This window comes from Solenopsis invicta, chromosome 16, assembly GCF_016802725.1.
Source record: "Solenopsis invicta isolate M01_SB chromosome 16, UNIL_Sinv_3.0, whole genome shotgun sequence".
NCBI lineage: Eukaryota > Metazoa > Arthropoda > Insecta > Hymenoptera > Formicidae > Solenopsis > Solenopsis invicta.
In genome coordinates this window covers 19,998,772-20,017,552 of record NC_052679.1, presented here as the reverse complement: position 1 = coordinate 20,017,552, position 18,781 = coordinate 19,998,772, and the positions used below count along the sequence as shown (strand labels likewise).

Here is an 18,781-nt window from a genome sequence, read left to right as displayed (position 1 = left end):
TTAGTTGTAAAATGCAGAACATCTAATAATTTTAAATTGTTACACTGCTTTTAAATCCTATTAATATTTTATCACAGGTGCCAAATTTTAATTAAATGTTTTTTTTATCTTAATAATTATCTCAACATGTGTGTGTGTGTGTGTGTGTGTATCCTTGCGTATACGTGCGTGTATGTATATGTATGTGTAATTTTTATTTAAATGTTATAAGTGTATACTCTAATATATTTCACTAAGTTTTAAATAGAATGATATTACATTAATGTACTTTAACTAACTTTTTTCTTTATTATCTATTTCTGTATTTTTTTTATATTACTAGTACGCACAATACAGCTTTGTTGTACAAAATAAATAAATTTTTATTTCTTCTTAATTAAAGAGAACAAAAGAGGATGCAAAACTAGTTGCAATTACCGTTTTACGGTCAATTTACGTTTAAAACAAAGATCATATGTTTTGTTTCCATAGCGCTAAAGAAAAATCTGTAAACAGGGACCGGTGTAAATCAGCCTACTCGACTGGGAGCATGCACTATGCTGTTATTCGTTCGACTGTTGCAAGCTATTGACCGGCGAGCCAGCAGTAAATACAAACAGACTCCTAACGGCTAGCAATATCGACAGATATTGACAGACCGGTGTAAGGTGCGATCCGGCAATCTGCCTTTCGGCAATGGTGCGCATTAGGTTCGATGTTTGTATTTGGACAGAGAGAAGCGTTGGCTATTGTAATTAGGTACGACACATCATGCTCCTGAGACTCAATCGCAAGGTCTCGCTTCTATATGTGGCTCCAATCTCGATCCATTTACTCTGATATACTACATTTCACTTTGTTCTCGTAAGTCAGAATTGGTTTATGTTTCTCGAATCATTAATAAAAGATAAAGACAGGCTTTCTTTTCAGCAAGATATTTACATTTTGCAAACGTATTACATATTACAAAAATTGTTTTAATATGTAAATAAAATTTTAAATAAGTTCTATTTCTTTTTTTCTTTTTGAAATTTTTGTTAAGTCAATATAACTTAACATTCGATAATATTACAACTATTATTATTTGAAAAAAATAAAATGTTTAACATATGTTTAAATAGTTAATTATATACCGTATATTAATTATTTTTATTTTATTTATTTACGTATATATAATTATTAAAAAAATACATTTATATAAGATTTTTAGATATTTATTAACTTTAAACTAAAAAAAAGAGAAATTGAATTTTGTACTTTAATTAAAAAATGTTTAACGCGTTCCAATGAGTAAAATTTATAACATGAGGCAAAGCCCGCGTTTGCTGTACAATGATGTAGCTAACTATACAATCTCGGATCAAGTATACACGTTCATATACAAGGTTGGTACTAGTGTTAAGGGTGATGGTGTGGTGACGCGTGGAACCATGGCGTGGCTAGTATGGCGCTGTCTGAACGGTGGCAGAGAGTGCTCGGGGACCGTCGAGCTAAATCACTCCCTAATGGATCGAGCCGCTAATCTCTGATAGACTGCACGCTACCAGGGTTCCTCTCCCCGTTCTGCTGTATTCTGCCTCTCGTATTCCCCTATGCCCACGTTACATCACGCTTTGTATTACGAACTATGCGCCGATGCAGCAGAATCAAACGCGCGCATTGAAAGGCGCGAAATTCCCAACAATAAAGAAGAAATATTGTAGATAATCGTTACATACACGATGTTCCATAATCTCAATATGTCCAAGCTTTCCTTATTCAAGGACAATCACAATTTAGTATCTTTTAATTTTATCTTTAATCTTTCAATTGATTTATCAAAATATGTACTCTGTTATTTAGTTTTCTATGTGTGATGATAAATAACTTATTTTGTTTGAAATATACGAATAAAGCATTTTATGGAAGAAATAATGTTCAAGTGCGAAAATTTGTCATCGTTAAATTATTATTTTTACATGCAATTGTCTCTTTTAATTTACGTATTTTTTATAACTTTGATCGCTATGGACGTGGTCCTAAAAAGCGTTCGCGGGAAATGAATAAAATAAGGAGAAGCTGGCTATATCGCGGTAAAAACTAAACGTCGGGGTATTCGAGTTTTGTGAAGCATAAGCCGCAAGCTTAAAAAGCTACCTCAGAGTACACGAAAATTTCGGAATAAAATACCGCCACGCCAACTACGTCACGCGACGTAACATTCCATAGAGACCTTTAGACGAGAAAGAAACTTTCACGCGCCTGGGGTACTACCACACAATTTATTTATTTTTTTTTCCTTGTCCCTTCCTGTAGATGTAACTATACGCGCGCTCGAAAATATGGTGAGCCACGTGTGCTTTCATAGAGTCCACATAACGCACACGATGAAGTTGGCGTGTCGACGAACAGTAAATCCTCCCTCTATGCGCAAGACCTGCATAAAATTTTGCAAACAATCAATTAGTCCGGAGGAAGCTTCGATAATCCGTCCGGTCAATTTGGACGACGGTTGAATCTGAAACTTCCTCTCACGGAAGCGACCAGGAAGTCACTGTACAAGGGATAATAGGGTAATCCCTATCTTTATCGCATTTCCGATTCTTCGATTTACTCGTTGAATATTAATAAATTGTTATGTATTGTGTTCTGTGACTTAAATACAGTGCAAAATTATCCAACGGAGAAATATAATTAGAATATATATTGAAAATTAAATGGCGCACTCTAAATCGGTTCTTTAGTAATTCTATCAAAATCATGTACTGCTTTACATGCTATCGCTAGATGGAAAGAGATCGCGCGGAATTGTACTGTCGAAAGAAATGTTCAAGGTACATTTATCTGCTAATCGAGGAAAGTCTAAAGTTTACTGTAATACCGTGACACACGCCGGCGAGATGCGAGATAAAGTTTTATTCGGCTTGTGTGTGTCCCAGTTCTGCGTTCTGTTAGGTGCGAGGAGAGTGAAATCGCACAGTAAGATGAGCAAGGGTGGATGGACCGAGATCTGGCCAGGCGATCTTTACTACCGAAAATCCATTATTTTCCCCATTAGATCGTCCGTCCCGATCTTCCGGGGCAGGCATTTTCGTTTAGCAGTTTTTCTTCCGATTCACGGCGTTTATGACTAACCCCCTCCCCTCTAGGGACCATCCACCATTCCGTGCCGTGCACTCCGTACTATCTCGCACCTTCAAAATCACCGGTACGCTCTCTCGCGAGCGCGCGCGCGCGCATTTCAAGCTAGAGAATCTCGTCGATCTCGTTTCTACTTCCTCTTCTTCGCTGGTTTTTATAGCCGACGTTTACCATAGAACGTAAGCAAAACAGTCCGCCTGCTCTCCCGTCACGACTTTTTTTCCGTGTTGAGAGTTTAAAGCAGATCGCTTTGTTTGGTGGAAAGCGACGCACGGGAACCTCCGCGTTTCTATATTGATCATAGATACCTGAAGATATCAAATGTAATAAATATTTTAAATGTTAAAAAAATATGTTATTTATATACTAACATTCAAAACTTGAGGATATCTATTTTTTATTTTAATAAATTAAAAAGCACAATTTTTATTCGTGTGTATTATATAATTCTAACCGTACAATTTAAGATACGACCTATATAGTTGTTATCGATTCTGAGAAAAATGAATACAGTGTATTCAAAATAAATTGATTAAATAGACCTTTGCCACTGAGAGAATTGTTTGTTCACGCGCTCTTATACTTGCCCAGAAGATAGCTGCGTTATCAGGAAGATCACATAATGACCGCTAATAATCGTCATCGCTCATGGCTGATCGTTTCAAAATATACGTACGTATATAGGATAGCCAGATAACTATCGCTAGTACGCGGAAATGCCTTATATTTGTTTCGAAATGCTCTAGGCGACATTGGGCTGTAATTTAGACTCAACAGATCGTACTCGTAAAGATTCGCAACTTGATATGACCGCACATTACGTTTTCCTTAATGGTTTCACAAATGAATTGGTGGTTATAAAATATTTGTGCTCTAAATTATTTTGATATTGCGAGAACGCTTTATACATAATGATGTCTGCATATCGAAGCCAAACACTTCAAATATTATGAGTTTTGTGCATCCCAACGTATTTAAAATATCTGGAATATATGAAAACATCTGGAAAACATTGCAATGTGTGGAATCAATAATTTATATTAGTAATAATATAAAATTACATAATGAATACTCGATATTAGCATTTCTTTTATTCAGAAACTTATACATAATATTCGCTTGTTGTAAAAAGTAAAAATAAATTATTTTCCCTCATACTTTGTTCGAATAAAATTTTATGGTAGCCTTCTTGTTGCACAAAGAATTTATGTTAAAAAGTATACTTTTTAATATACATATAATTTAATTATTAAACACCTCTTGAGCTAACACATTAACGATAAAACATGGCGCCCTTAAGAGCTCCCATGTTAGCCGTAACACAAACGATAAAAGCATGAATTACATCAGCTCGCGACCTTTTTACGCTCTTATTTCAATATATAACCCCAAAGTTAACAAACACATGTATACATGCGTAACAAGTTTTTCATAGGTAAAATATATTAGAGTTTCGAGACACAAAAGATCTTATTACGTAAAAAATTGATGAATATTTTAAAACAAAAGACATGATTCAAGAAATTTTTTCTTGGAGACACATCTCCGTAAAATTTCTTCTTCCATATATTCCATGTTTAAAAGGTTTACTTTTTAACGTAATTAATTAATAAATATTAATAAATAAAATAATAATGTGTTTTGTAACAAAGAATACGATGTCCTTGCTATATCTTCGTGTTGGTTCCATTAGCGGTTCGCGTATAGGATACTCTGGTATGCACGATGACGACATGATACGACACCGGTGTAAAATATTATGAAAATACATAATATCTGAGGATGGTTAAGCCGCGGATACGAGAGGGCGGGAGGGTGCCGCTGGGTATTGCCGCCTGCCTGCCGCCCACTGGGAAACAGGCTTTTATAGAGTTTTTATAACGTCATGTTACTGCGTAGATGGTACGAGCTTGTGCATAACATTTGGCTCACCATGACCCCGGACCAAAGAGCAAAAAGGTATAATAAAAAAAATGACGGTGCTGTGGTTTGAAATGCTCGCATTATGAACTGTATCTAAAATGGGTCTCCTGCCAGCGCCTGTCATTCACCTCGTTTTAGGGGTGCAAATACGTACCTGCCGGCGCGGCGAGATAAAACGTACGTGACTTTTACATGGAAAGTGCACGCGCATACCCTTTTTAAGGCTCGGTTCGTTTTTAAATTCGTCCGAATAATTTTGTTCGCAAGCCCTTCATTAGCTTACAGATATGTTAAATGCATGTAGAATTATCATATATCATCTCCCTTGACATTTTGTTTTTAGGGAAAGATGCGATGCACAAGCTCATTGCCGATCGAATTAATAATCAAGATGAGACACCTCTCAAAGTAAACTGCATACAATCGATATCAAAATAAAATTGTACATTCAATAACAATTACTAATATCAAGTTTAACTGTAACATATATGTATATAACAACAGGGTACTGACGTAATGTAAAAACATGCGATTGTGCAAAATAATTAGTGTCTTCTTATCTTTATAAAGTATCTTTATAAAGTATTTTTATCTGACAGTATTGATCGCATCGTGTATTCTACGTGATTCAGCTAGGTGCGCTATGTTGCCTTGCAAACGTGCGCCAATTAAATTCCAAAGTAATGGCTCGCAACGAGCTATCCATACGGTTTTCGTATGTGCTGGATATGGCGCAAGACAATACACGCGACACGATACGTTATATGCCAATTAGAGACCGAGGTAATTGCTTGCGAGAGATTGTATGCTTTTTATGCACAAAACTAGGCACGTACGATTGGATTTCGCGTTGTAACGATATTAATGTACGAAATGTATGAGAGCAAGGATTACTGCAAGTCGGAGCGAGAGATGTTGGAGAATAGCAAACCATCGCGATATTTGGAGAAAAGGATATAATTATTGCAGCCATTGCGACTAAGTGAATCCAATACAAATCTGATTAAAATTTCCACAATTTATCTCGCGTACAAATTCTATGCAAAATCCGTAGCCAGATTGCATCGGTAGATTACAAAGATTTAATAATTTTAAAGCTCAGTAGACACGATGAGTAGATTGTAATATATCTATAGCAAATGTTGTTGCATGTAAATATTACATTTTACGTTGTTTATATAAGCTTAATATACGAGACACGTTTTTTTATTAATTAAATTTAATTGTCTTTTTTTTAATTAAAAAAATTTGAAGATTCTTATTTTTTTTATCGCTCTCTCAAAATAATTTAAAACAACATAGTATTGAAATTAAAACTGCGACTAAGATAAGATGCTGATACGAGATAAATAAGATTTCCAATTGTAAATTAAAATTTAAATATTTTATTCGCTATTTTTTTATTACAGACAGTAAAAGATAGTATTTAAGAGTATTTAATTTTCATGTAGAATTAGTAAATAAAAAACCTAACTCTGTGTACGTGAGCTAGGTATGCAAGTTGATATATCTCGAGCAAAGTAAAAATATTATAAAGACCGAATCGTGGGCGCTTCAGAGTTGTCGGTACCGATAAAAGTATCGTCGTTTTTTTCCTCCTATCCTTCCATCACCCACACCTTCACATTCGTCGATCCACGCAACATCTTCCTGGCGCTCAGGAAGGCTCTGTAACAACCCTATCCCCCGCCCGTCCTCCACTATCCTCGAAATCTAAATGATTCGGTTATTTCTGGAAGGTTGCTCGAGGCGCTTCTCTTCCATCGACCTCATTGCAAAGTGATTTTCCTCGTACCTGTAATCCTAAATTCGATCGATCGTGCTCCCCGTGTCGAGATAAGTAGCGCGGAACGCAGAGAGAGTGGAGCAAGAAAATGTTTCGATTGCATTCGTAAAACAACAAGAGTATAGATTAAAGCACGCCGTAGATTCATCAACATTTGCAAGTTCTAATAGGTTTTAGTTCTAAATGTTTCTTTCTTTTTGCTTTCAGCGATTAAAACGAGTAATGATATAGTAAATATAAAATAATGAAACACTACAATAAATACATTGACGACAAATTAAATTTAAATAGCATACATATACAATTGATTTAACATATAAATCAACTTGAATTGTATAATATAATGTAATTTTATTAATGTAAATTGTCCGGCGTTCAGTAAAAATAGGTATACGTACATAAATTACATATACATATACTTGTACTTATTAATAATAAATTCTGATATTTCTCATAATCTCTCACCGGAAGTCTAAATACAAGCCTTATGTCCCTGGCAAATATATAAATCAAGCAACTTTGTCTTGTATAAATTATATTTCCAAGAGCACAGCTGTCACAGGCAGGAACGGTCGATTATAAGAGATATTCAAAGTGTGAGAGTAAAATATAAAATAAAGAAGAGCATTGAGGACATTTATATAAAAACATTTATGTATCAAATTTTTAGCCGCTACGTTATTTAACATATGATATCGACGCCAGTATCCCAATAAGAAGATGAATATCGCTTCAGTATTAATGCCACTGGTGTGCTCAGCCTACATCTGTCCATCTATCTATTACCGAAAGTAGAAACAGCAAGTGGATTGCGAGATGCTTGTATATAGATGCATTTATCTATATATATATATATATATATATATATATATATATATATATATATATATATATGCATTTTTTAAGCAGAGTCCAGCCAAATGCCTAGAATTGCCTCGCCTCTTCCATGTTGGTGTCCACTGCGATTCATTACCTCTCTATTCATCGACAGTACCGACGCAACATTCTGCTGGGCCCTCGAAAACCGACCTGTGTCTCCTACTCTCCCGCTGCTTTTCGCCTCTCTTTGTCCTTTAACACCAGCCCTATATCACGTCCTTCAACATCACTTCTATCGTTTATATCATCCATTCAAATGCAGAGAGCCATTGACCCGCAGCAATATCCTTGAAATTTTGCCTTGTTGCGGACAACTACTTTGAGAATAAACGTTTTTCAGATAATTAACACAAAGGCAGCCGCGTCCCTTTATCTTGTGCAAGAATATTAATTATATCGATGATTGCATATATAAAACACATTAAGTGATGATTGAGCATTTTTCTCAAGCTGTAATATATTCTCTAGTTCACCGTATCGCCATCTTTTAATTATTCCCTCGGGGCTGTCGAAATTTATCACCGGCAATCATCCCGCGCTTACGGCAGAATAAAAGTACTAATCTTCCATCTCGTGAAAGAACGGCGCCTTCAGCGAGAAACTTGAATAATAAGCAGTTGTATGCTGGGATGTTTTTTACATCTTTCTTGCAATACCCTATGGCGGATCCATGTCTTTTCGTCGTAGTCGAGACAATACAATAAACAAATATTAAAAACTATGAATTCATTCGTTTTCCTTCGCGGACTATTTCTTCCTCTTTCTCTGTCTTTATTCGTTTGCTGCTTTTAATGAAATTCACACCAGCGCGCAACGGCTTGGGGCCGTCTGCCCCATAGCTCCTAACAACAATCCGCCCTTACTTACTTCCAAAAGCCTTTTCACGCAAATGAAAGTTTTTCGTCTCGAAATTACCTCGAATTATTCAGCGTTTAACCACGCTCTCTCATTTATGCATTTATTCAGTGTTCTGATATGATTTACTCCACGATGTATTTTGATACGCATTTTCTTTATTTGAATGCACGTGTTCCCTTTTATTACGCCGTGCTTTTACAAATATGTATTTGCAAAATAAACGTTATCTCTATGTTTGTTAGCAAAATAAATTTAATATTTATGTAATTCATATAAAATTATCTGCTCAACAATGAGACGAAAATTTATGATGTTTATATAATGTCGCATTATTACAATAATCCATTTTATCATCAAGAAGTGTTATATACGCAGATATACACGGTAAAATTTTGTAAAAACTATAGGCGATTTAAAAAATGATTTCTAAAAAAAGTTTTGTGCCGTTAAATCGCGTTGAAGAAATAATATTGCGGTTTTCTGCCGATTTAGGCGATCGAATATGTCTGGCACGTGATTATTTATTGTGTCCCTTTCATCGATGAAAATAGAAAATATGCTTAAAAGGAAGAAAACGAAAAGACGCGCGGAGGTAAACGCGCGCATCCGCGCGCAATATACATACGTACTTGCGATAGGTATACTTAAAATCTCATTTATATTGCTTTGACTATCTGATAGTACATAAATTCTTTTCCAAAGGAGTTTTATGTGTTATATAAATGCACCCAAGCTATCCAAACTAGCGGCAGTAACGCGAGAGAAAGAGAAAGAGACGGAGAAGATTTATATGATAAACACGAGAAATCAAAAAAATTATTCACACAATAAAATCGTAAGTGAAAAAAATTCTATAGATTCAACTTTATATAATTACACATGCGTGCGCGTACACACACATATTTTATTAAAATTATAAAATATTTATAACATAAATATAAAATGAGACATTTGCACGAAAGTAATTATTTCCTTAATATAAACCGAAAAGGGAAGGATTTAAGGCACCAACTGTAATACGAAGTATCGAAATAAATAAAGGAAACCAATTGAACGCGCGTGTGAGGTAAGGAGCCAGTCTGTGATAGTTTAAAACAAGGTTGGCTGCTTCGGGTTCAGGTGCTGTTGCAACTAATATCGTAAATCCAGATCGAATTCGAGGGAGAAGAGCTCCGTCGCCCTTTCCCTTACAGCCCTCTCGCGGCTAGTTTTACCTTTTGCATCTCCGCAATATCTTCATAAAGTAAAGTTATAGGATTATTAACGCGGATTTCACGCAAATGGCTAAAGTGAATATAACCTCTGATTGTTAAGGTGCTAACTTAATTCTGTAATAAAGTATCAAAAGGAAATTTTAAATATTCAACAAGTATTGTAAATCTATTTTTAATATTGATATCAAAATACCTTTCTATAATTATCATATTGTTTGTATCTTGTTATTAAGCAATTTTAAATAATAGTGAAGAAGCTAATCGATTGAAGTGAAGTTAAATTATTATTTATTGCAATATAAACATTAAAATGTAACAAAGAAACGCAAAGTTCTTAACTTCTAACAGCTTATTATAATTCAAATAATCATTTAATATTTGTTAATGTGCAATTATTTTTCCGGTTTGAATCAATCGTTTATTTATAAAATTGATTCTTATAATCACTTCTATAAAATGTGATATGCTTTGGATGAACATATCAATATCTGAAAAGTGTTCAACAATTTATTTAAAAATATATTAAGCATCAAGTTCAGTTTCGACTGGCACTTCGAAAAATGGCATTTCTTATTTTTGTGTTATATCAAAATCTGATATCATATCTGTCGATCAATGGATGCACGAGTTTCGATAATCCGCTGGATTGTTATCAGCGTCGTACATAAATCGAAATATCACACGACATACCGACGATAACCGATCGAATTTTAATCGGAGTTCCCGCAGAATAGCTGACGTGTGATCTCCTCGAAATTCCGAGTAAAATACGATATGGCAGAGAAATCAATCCCATGGATGCCATTATTAACTTTTGTTCAACAACATTAATTGTATTTTAAGCATGTATTTTGCCGAAATAAGTTAGTGTGTACAAAATGTATACATAATAATTTACTCATTTTTATAAATTGAATATTGATAATTTTATATAGATATATTTTATCTTAGCATTTTGTTTAATAAGAATAATCTATACCTTAAAACCGACTTATATTTAAAATAATTAATATCAAATTAACTTTAAATTCAGTATTCTCACAAACTTTTTAGATTAAAGGTAATGCTTTAGAAAGACGTATTGAACTGACCAACGTCGCTGGGAGTTTACGTCGTGATCTTTGGACCGAGAAAATTGTTTTTGGTCAAACGAAACATTTATAAGCCATAAAAAGTCTGCCGTTGCATTTGGGCCGAACGATCTATTAAATTTTTATGAGCTTTTTGTCGGAAACCTGGAAGAGTGTCCGAGCAGCGTGCTGAAAATCGCCGTTAGCTTTAGATTTCCAGCTATGCCTGCATATAAAGGGTGTTATATAAAAACCTGATACACGAAAGTTGTATAAAGCTAATCCCTAGCTGATTGAAATAAAAGGGTATTTTATATACAATTTCTCAATATCGTTCTCGGTAGCGATGAAATATCCCCGGTTTCTGCGACAGCAATGTATTAAGATATCAAAGTTCCGAATTGAAAAGAGATGTCCTACAATAATATAGGTCTAGATTTTATCAAACTGAACTAAGGTTAATTTATAACGTCCGATTAAATTAAAAATCCGATTAGATAAAATTTATCGATCAAACATCCGAGGAACAACTTCATCATTTTTATCTTAATAATTGACAAAATACGTATTAGCGACATAAATGTAAGAAAAAATTTTATTTTTGATTAGAATAAAATAATAACCAAGAAGGATAATCAAAAACTTCTTTTAAAGATTAAATCTCCATAATTGTAACACATTTTTAAAATTTATATTTATTATTGTTTTTTGATACTTATTAACATGTAATGAAGAAAGAAAGGCACAAATTATTCTGTTATTCAAAGATGTATAGAATTATATAATATTTTTTGTAATAATGGAACATTGTATATCTATTTTATAATTTTTTCCTTTGCGTGCAACTCGTTTGTGCCTCACGAGAGATATCAGAATTTGCAACGATCTATTATTATGCAACTGAAATATTTGCACGTAACTCAATAAGAATTAATATTTATAAGAAAATTATTTTTGTACATTTTTTCTAAAATAAAAAATGCCGTATTTACTTGCATTTTAAACAAAAGGGTTCCCTGTGGAACCGAGTCTATTTCGAAAATGTATACTTGTGTTAGTGGAACGAGAAAGTAAAGACAAGAGGCAAAGAGCGAGAGGGTGAGAAGGAACGGGGAAGAGGGTGAATGCATCCAACTCCGCTTGTAATGAACTTGTGAATATTTAGTGGGGTAATTGCCCTTCGCAGCGAGTCTCGCTTGCGTCTACCGCTGTAAGGGGTGTCCGCCAAATCCAGAAGCAAAACCAATATCAGTCGGCCACCTGTGCTCTCAGCTTGCACTTCGTCATATATACGTTACGTGTGCACATCGGTTCCACATATATCGATAATTTGATTTCCTCGGGGACACCGTAGGACGACTGCCAGCCGTTCAGCCGACTCTACTCTACTTTTTCATTTCGTAATATGGCAAACAAAAAGATATCTGCACTTCTCATAAGGCTTCAGCGATGCTACTAAAGAAATTTAAATTTTCATAAGCTTATTACACAGAGGTTTTAAGAGCAAGAGTGTTTGACGATATTTCTATTTTCCTGACATATCGTAAAACAATTTTTTGTAGTACAAAGAAATGAAAATGTTTATTGTAATACTCGCTAGAAGCTATTTCATATGGTACAGGACAATATAATTTCTCGTTATTTCCGTAAAATTTAGTCTTTCAAAAAAAAAAACAATTCTTTTGACAAGTTTATTTTGCTAAAGGATTCTGGGAAAGAGCGGTTCTGTCACGGAAATTGCCTAAAAATTCTATCTACAAAACTCATCTCAAAACTCATAGGAAACGATCGCTTATCTTAATGGTTTGAACTCGCGTAAACTGCTGTGACAATGTTGTCAGACAATTTAAAATCATAGCTTTGAAATTTGCTATTTGCGTCATTTGCGTAAATATATGTTTTGATGTGCAAAGTAACATGTAACATGTTCAAGTGCCATTTCATTTAAACAAGCATGACACAACGTGTTGAATTCTCATATTGCTTTCAGTACATTTTTCTTTTAGAATATATTACTTTGCAGAGATCTAGATTTATAGTATTGTTTCTTAACTTCTCTGCATGCTTCATAAATTCGAGGTACATGCACTATAAATAAAATATGAAAACAATTTCAGTGGCACAAGTGTAAATTGTGCAAAATATTGTAACAGTCGGTAACTTTATGTTTTGTGCCAAATCGCTTCCGCCACTGCAGAAAATACAATTTGTTATTATTTACTGAAAAGAATGAGAACGTTGCAGTTCTATTAACTATGACCACTGACAATACGAGAATAACAGTCGGAAACTTTGATTTTTCTGTTGCTAAATCATAATTTTTATTTTATTGCTTTTAATTTTAAGAAAAGGCGATCAAAAAGTAATACACACTTTGACATCAGCAATTGAAAATCAATAATATTATTTAATGGAACGTGGTAGTAATTCATGGAATAAATATACAAGTTCATGGAGAGACATGCAACAAGACTGTAATCTGTCGACGAAGCCTAAGCTTACTGCACGTCTCGTGCAAAAGACGCTTCCGCGTTCTTTGCACGCCATCTGAACGTTTTATAATCACTGCGTCCCTCTTTCTCTTTCGTTATCCCTCCTCACTTTTGCATTCTCTATCTTTCTTACTTAGAAAAATGTCTGGCTATTAATTCACCCTCGCCTCCTGCCGCGCATAACGTCTTGACGGAACGTACCACCTGGTAAAACAAGCTACATAAATTAAACGGTGGATTATGTATCCCAAATTTTCTTTATTTTTCAAACAGTGGAGAAAACCGGCGTAAATGAGTAAAGGTTAAATGCAGTTCGTGTTAAAGTACAAACTTATAATTATGAAATGCGTCCGCATTTTGTGAGAAGAATAAATACGGTTTTATGAGAATTTATCGGTAATAGTTTTTCTAAAACTTGATAAAGAATTGTTTCAAAATATATGTATTGCACAGTAACAATTTTATTTTCAAATTCTGCACTTGATAATATTTTTGTGCATCTTTCTAAATCAATACAACCAATAAAATAATATATTCAAACATTACATATATTTGTCAACATAATTAAAGAATAGTGTCTCGGCAATTACAGGTTTTTTTCGCTTCGATAAAATTAACAAGTGATGAAACGCTCCCGGATCGATCATTGATACGCACCTAGCTCGCGGTGCATCTTATGATAACGACGGCAACCAATCGGTTTCCAATTTGATACAGAATAGAATCCATTAACGGCGCTCTCGCCGACGCTCCCACCTACCGGATACATTTCGGCGAGTGTCAAGGTGGGAAATGGCAGAAGTAAAGCGAGAAACCGGTACGGAAGTGACGGAAGAAAAAAGGTATTGCGGGCGAGAGAGCGCGACGGGAGTGCAAGAGAGAGAAAAAGAGAGAAACGAAAGATGAAAAGGAACATACGAGATGCGCGTAAGCGAGCTGGCTGGCAGCCGGTAGCTGACTCGTACCGATAAGAAGTCTCGATCCGCGTTCGCTCCCGCAGTTCTCCGTCCGACGCTTCGTTCCTTTCCTTTCACGCGCCTCTTTCTCCCGTTCTCCTTTTTGCAAGGAGAATACGACATTAACTGACGGACGAAGAGCATCGTCGTCGGCGCGACACGACGACGTAGCACGGAAAGCGGTAGCTGCGTAGGCGATGAAGGCGACAAACTCTATCGGAGCTCAAAATGAAATAGGGAATTTAAGTGTCACTGTTCAATGATGAGGTCTTTCCTAGTATCTGTCATTTCTTATTGTACTTCCTTTCATCGTATCTGTCTTGCACATTCTACATTTAGATCGTCAGTCCTCTTTTATGCGCGCATTTAAAGTATCTCGAGAATTGTGAGGCATTGGCTCAAGTACGCTCCTTACGGAAAAAAAATGTATACGCTTGGTACATAAAGTTTTATAAAGAACAGTATTATATGCTACATAGTAATAAATACGATTTAAATATATTATTCACAGACTACGCTTTATGGGTGTGTATGCGGAGTATATACGTGTTGTGCTTCTACTCCCACGAAGGAGATAAACATTTGAAGGTTTTTAACCTATATAATTCGAAGTACTTATTCTTTAAACGATTACTGTTACGCAGAAGAGTTTCTCTAAATGCAGCAATTCCGGAAAAGTGCGATTAAGTAGTAAATTTCTCATAGCCGACCTATTCTCTTTCATATGCGCGCAATTACTATCTAAGTTCATTCGTTGCGGCCCGTTACATTTTCCGTAAAACGCACTTGCACACCAGTGCCAGTTTAACTATACAAACTGCCCATTAAACTGTTGATGTTAAAATACGGCGAAATGTACGCGTAACCCGAAGATCTCTATCATTTGATACGAGGTATATAGTATATTTCGAACTAAACGCTTATCTTTGATTTCGAAATACGTAGAAATTGTTTCTGCACTACAATTATATTACTAAATTAGCGTCTGTGTTTAAATGATACTTCTATAGATTATCTCCGTTGATGAATTTATTCTTGTGTTCGAGCGCTTTTATAAGTTCTTCGATAACAGTATTTCTTGAGATAACATACGCTTATCAATTCTAATGTATTATGCGTATTAAATAATTTTAATGTAATAAATGTAATAAATAATATTTTTTAATATTTTGTTGTTTATGATTTTATTTTACAACAAATAATTAGCATAATTATGGGGAAAAAGAAAATAAGAATCTAAAAAGTAGAAAAAATATTAGCTAATTAAAATAATTTACTTTACATAACTGAAATTTGTACAGAATTTAAAATAGCAATAAATATAATAAATTTAACAATTTAACTTAATAGAAGAATCCAATGTAATAGAATTATCCAAAATATTCCGATGTATCTTATATTTTATTTCTTTACTGAATTCTTGAATCAGTTTTGTGTGAAAAACACAATTTATTTGTTAATAACATTATTTGTTAATCTTTTCTATATGCGTACTAATAAAATATATCAGCTAGCAGAATTAGAACACAATTGAAGATTTCGGGACTAATTAATCTATTATGAACACTTATTATCATTGTTATTTCGAGCGATCTTCATTAGATCTGGCCTTTATTAGATATGGTTTTAGCAGCGTCTGCTTTACTAACTAAATTAAATCTTAAACATATGCGAAATAATATTAAATAACGAATAATTTATTCATTGTGAAATATATACAATATAATGCTGTCCGTGTAGTAATGCAATAATGTGTAGTAGTAACGCAATGCAATAATAATTCAATATAATAGCAGTTCACATATTGGTGTATGGTCGTAAGCAATTACATTAGTTTACAAATAAACTTGTCAAAAAAGCTTTGCATCCAGCTTGCCATGGAAAATCGCAAACTTTTTTAACAGGATTGAAATGTAAGTCATCAGGGCACGTCATCACAATCGCGTGACCATAGTCGCAGACGAAATAGTGTTTGCAGTTAGTGGGATGAGGGATGAGAATGGCCTCCTCTCCATCTTTTGGTCCTCTATTTGGGCACTGGATTTCTTGTGCTTGGACGTAAAACGTCAACAGGCACACCAAAAGTGCAACTGAGAATACGGCTAAAATATATTAAATTAATTAAAAAATGTAATTAACAAATGACTGTTTTGTGAACTATCCTATCATAATTAATTATAATTTTTTATTTCCAAAATTTTAATGCGCCTGATATTAGACAAGGGTGTATTAATATTCCCGGTAGGATAACATTCATTAAATTATTTGACAAAATCCTGCATAAAAATTGTAATCACCAACTAAGTGGGTACATTTACAAATATGTATTGACCTTTTATAAAATATTGGTAATAGCTTGTTCATTTAATTTTGAAATAGTACATCGGTAAAACTGAAATGATATGGCAAATTATCTTAGTGATATATTTGAAAAAAATTTAGTAATTAAGAAAAATATTTTTAGCTGCGTTCTACGTAAAATATATAATTAATCCAAATAAATGTTTACAATAATGTACAATTATTCTTAAATTATAATGTAGAAATATTATTGTATAAAGTATTTTATTTAGCATGGTAGCATTAAAGATTTAAACGGTTTTTGAAATAATTGTAAAATACTTATTCCTCAAATTTAAATATATCTAATTTTTGATAATTATCAAATATTATTTAGAAACTTTATTTCGACAGAACTACTTTGTTCTAACGTAACTTAACACAATTATTTGAAATGTTTGTCAATTTGTGTGATTATTATACAATATTTGCACAATATGCCTATCGGGGATATCTTATATTACAAGTTACACAGACCGAGCCAAAAAGCAAATTTGGAATAAAGTATAACAATAATTTTTTATTCTAAATTGTATGCATAATTTTATTTAGAGTATAACACTTTTCGTGAAATTTACTATATACTTTAAAAACATTTTAACTTAAAAAAAGTAAGAAAATCAAGTTAATTACAATATGTACAGAAAATTATGTTTTATGCTTATTATGATACATTTTAAATAATTAACACAAGTACAATTATATTTAATGAATTTGAAACTCACTAATCACATCTTACTCGAACAACAGACTTACCTTTCATCTTGCTGCTTGATAATTTGACGCTGCTTTTATTTCACTCTTTATGCGAATCACATCAAATTATGCACTCGACTATCTAAGACCTCTTTATATACCCGATCAATGAATCCTTTCAATATATATTACAATCTATATCGCTCCCACCCTCTTATGATTCATACTTTTATCAGATACGCGCTTGATATGATAAACTTCCGACTCGAATATTTCACATAATAATCGTGAATAGCGACGGTTTCTTCGATTCACATCTGGGTTGTTGCAGATCGAAATGCACGTCGAAATGTTAAGAAGACGAGGGTCGAGATAAGCGAGTAAATGAGAAAAGAAGGGATTTATGAAGAGTGAAACGAAATGAACGAAATGTAGGATGAGCGCGAGAGAGTCAGGGTGAGTAAGAGGAAGCGAGAGAGAAGAAGGATGCTGGCTGACACTCGGACAATGCTGGCGTGGTGCTGTCGCGTTCGGTTCCTGGTTATGGCGGGTGCACAATGCCTATTGTCGGGCAACCCACCATACAAACGTGTGTGCTGACGCTTTCACACAACGGCCAGCTCTAGCTCTCTACCTCTATCCCCAGTTTGCTCTCTCTCTTCATCGTTGTACTTTCGTTCCTGCTGAAAACGAACACAAAATCTTCCTCCTTCGCCGTCGTTTCCTCATAAACTTGCGGCTTTTGGCAAAACCAATAAGATATGTGAAGAATAATATTGATTTTTTTGTATGGCATCAGAGAAGTAGCAAATAAAATGAATTCAAATCAGATAAAGTGCGAAGATTGGAAAATCATATTTAAGATCGTTGTCGCTTCACGATATTATCTCTAAAATATCGTCGCAGAATTACAGTTAATATACATTCTAGTTTTGCTATTGCTATTATAATGAAAAATACAAAAGATTATAAATTGCAACATAAATTTATAACTTTTTAAAAAGTGCATTAATAAGCAATAAATAAATTTATACGTAGCTAATATGATTTAACATAAATAAACTAAATTAAGTACTTTTAGAATTTTTATAAAAAAAAACCAGTACTAATTTTTTTCATAATAAATTACACTTTTATGAAACAAATAATATTTTTTTTTTTTTCAGAAATTTGCTAAATTACTAATTATTTATTTAGTTTATACACAGAACCTATTCGTATCTAATACGCACTTACAGCTTTAAAATGATATCGTTATCTTAAGATGTTAATTCGATGTTGTGAAATACAGAATATAATCGCATTATCAATATTCTTACTACGACTCATTACATTGTTTACTTCAAATCAATCAAATCATTTTTAAAACTGATTTCTATCTGACACAATTTAATTTTATAAATATTAATATAGTTTTACTGATTGTCATCGATGTTAATTGATCATCATTGACATTGATTGCTATATA

At 33.7% G+C, this 18,781-nt stretch overlaps 1 protein-coding gene across 1 annotated transcript; it reads right to left on the bottom strand.

The window, feature by feature from the left end:
• Positions 1–15,953: 15,953 nt before the first annotated feature.
• On the bottom strand, positions 15,954–17,509 carry LOC105194610 (peritrophin-1). The gene is made up of 2 exons (XM_011159612.3): positions 17,374–17,509; positions 15,954–16,379 (listed from the first exon to the last, which is right to left on the bottom strand). Exons 1-2 carry the CDS (start codon positions 17,378–17,380, stop codon positions 16,108–16,110), a joined length of 279 nt encoding a protein of 92 aa, XP_011157914.1. The 5' UTR covers positions 17,381–17,509; the 3' UTR covers positions 15,954–16,107.
• Positions 17,510–18,781: the final 1,272 nt, after the last annotated feature.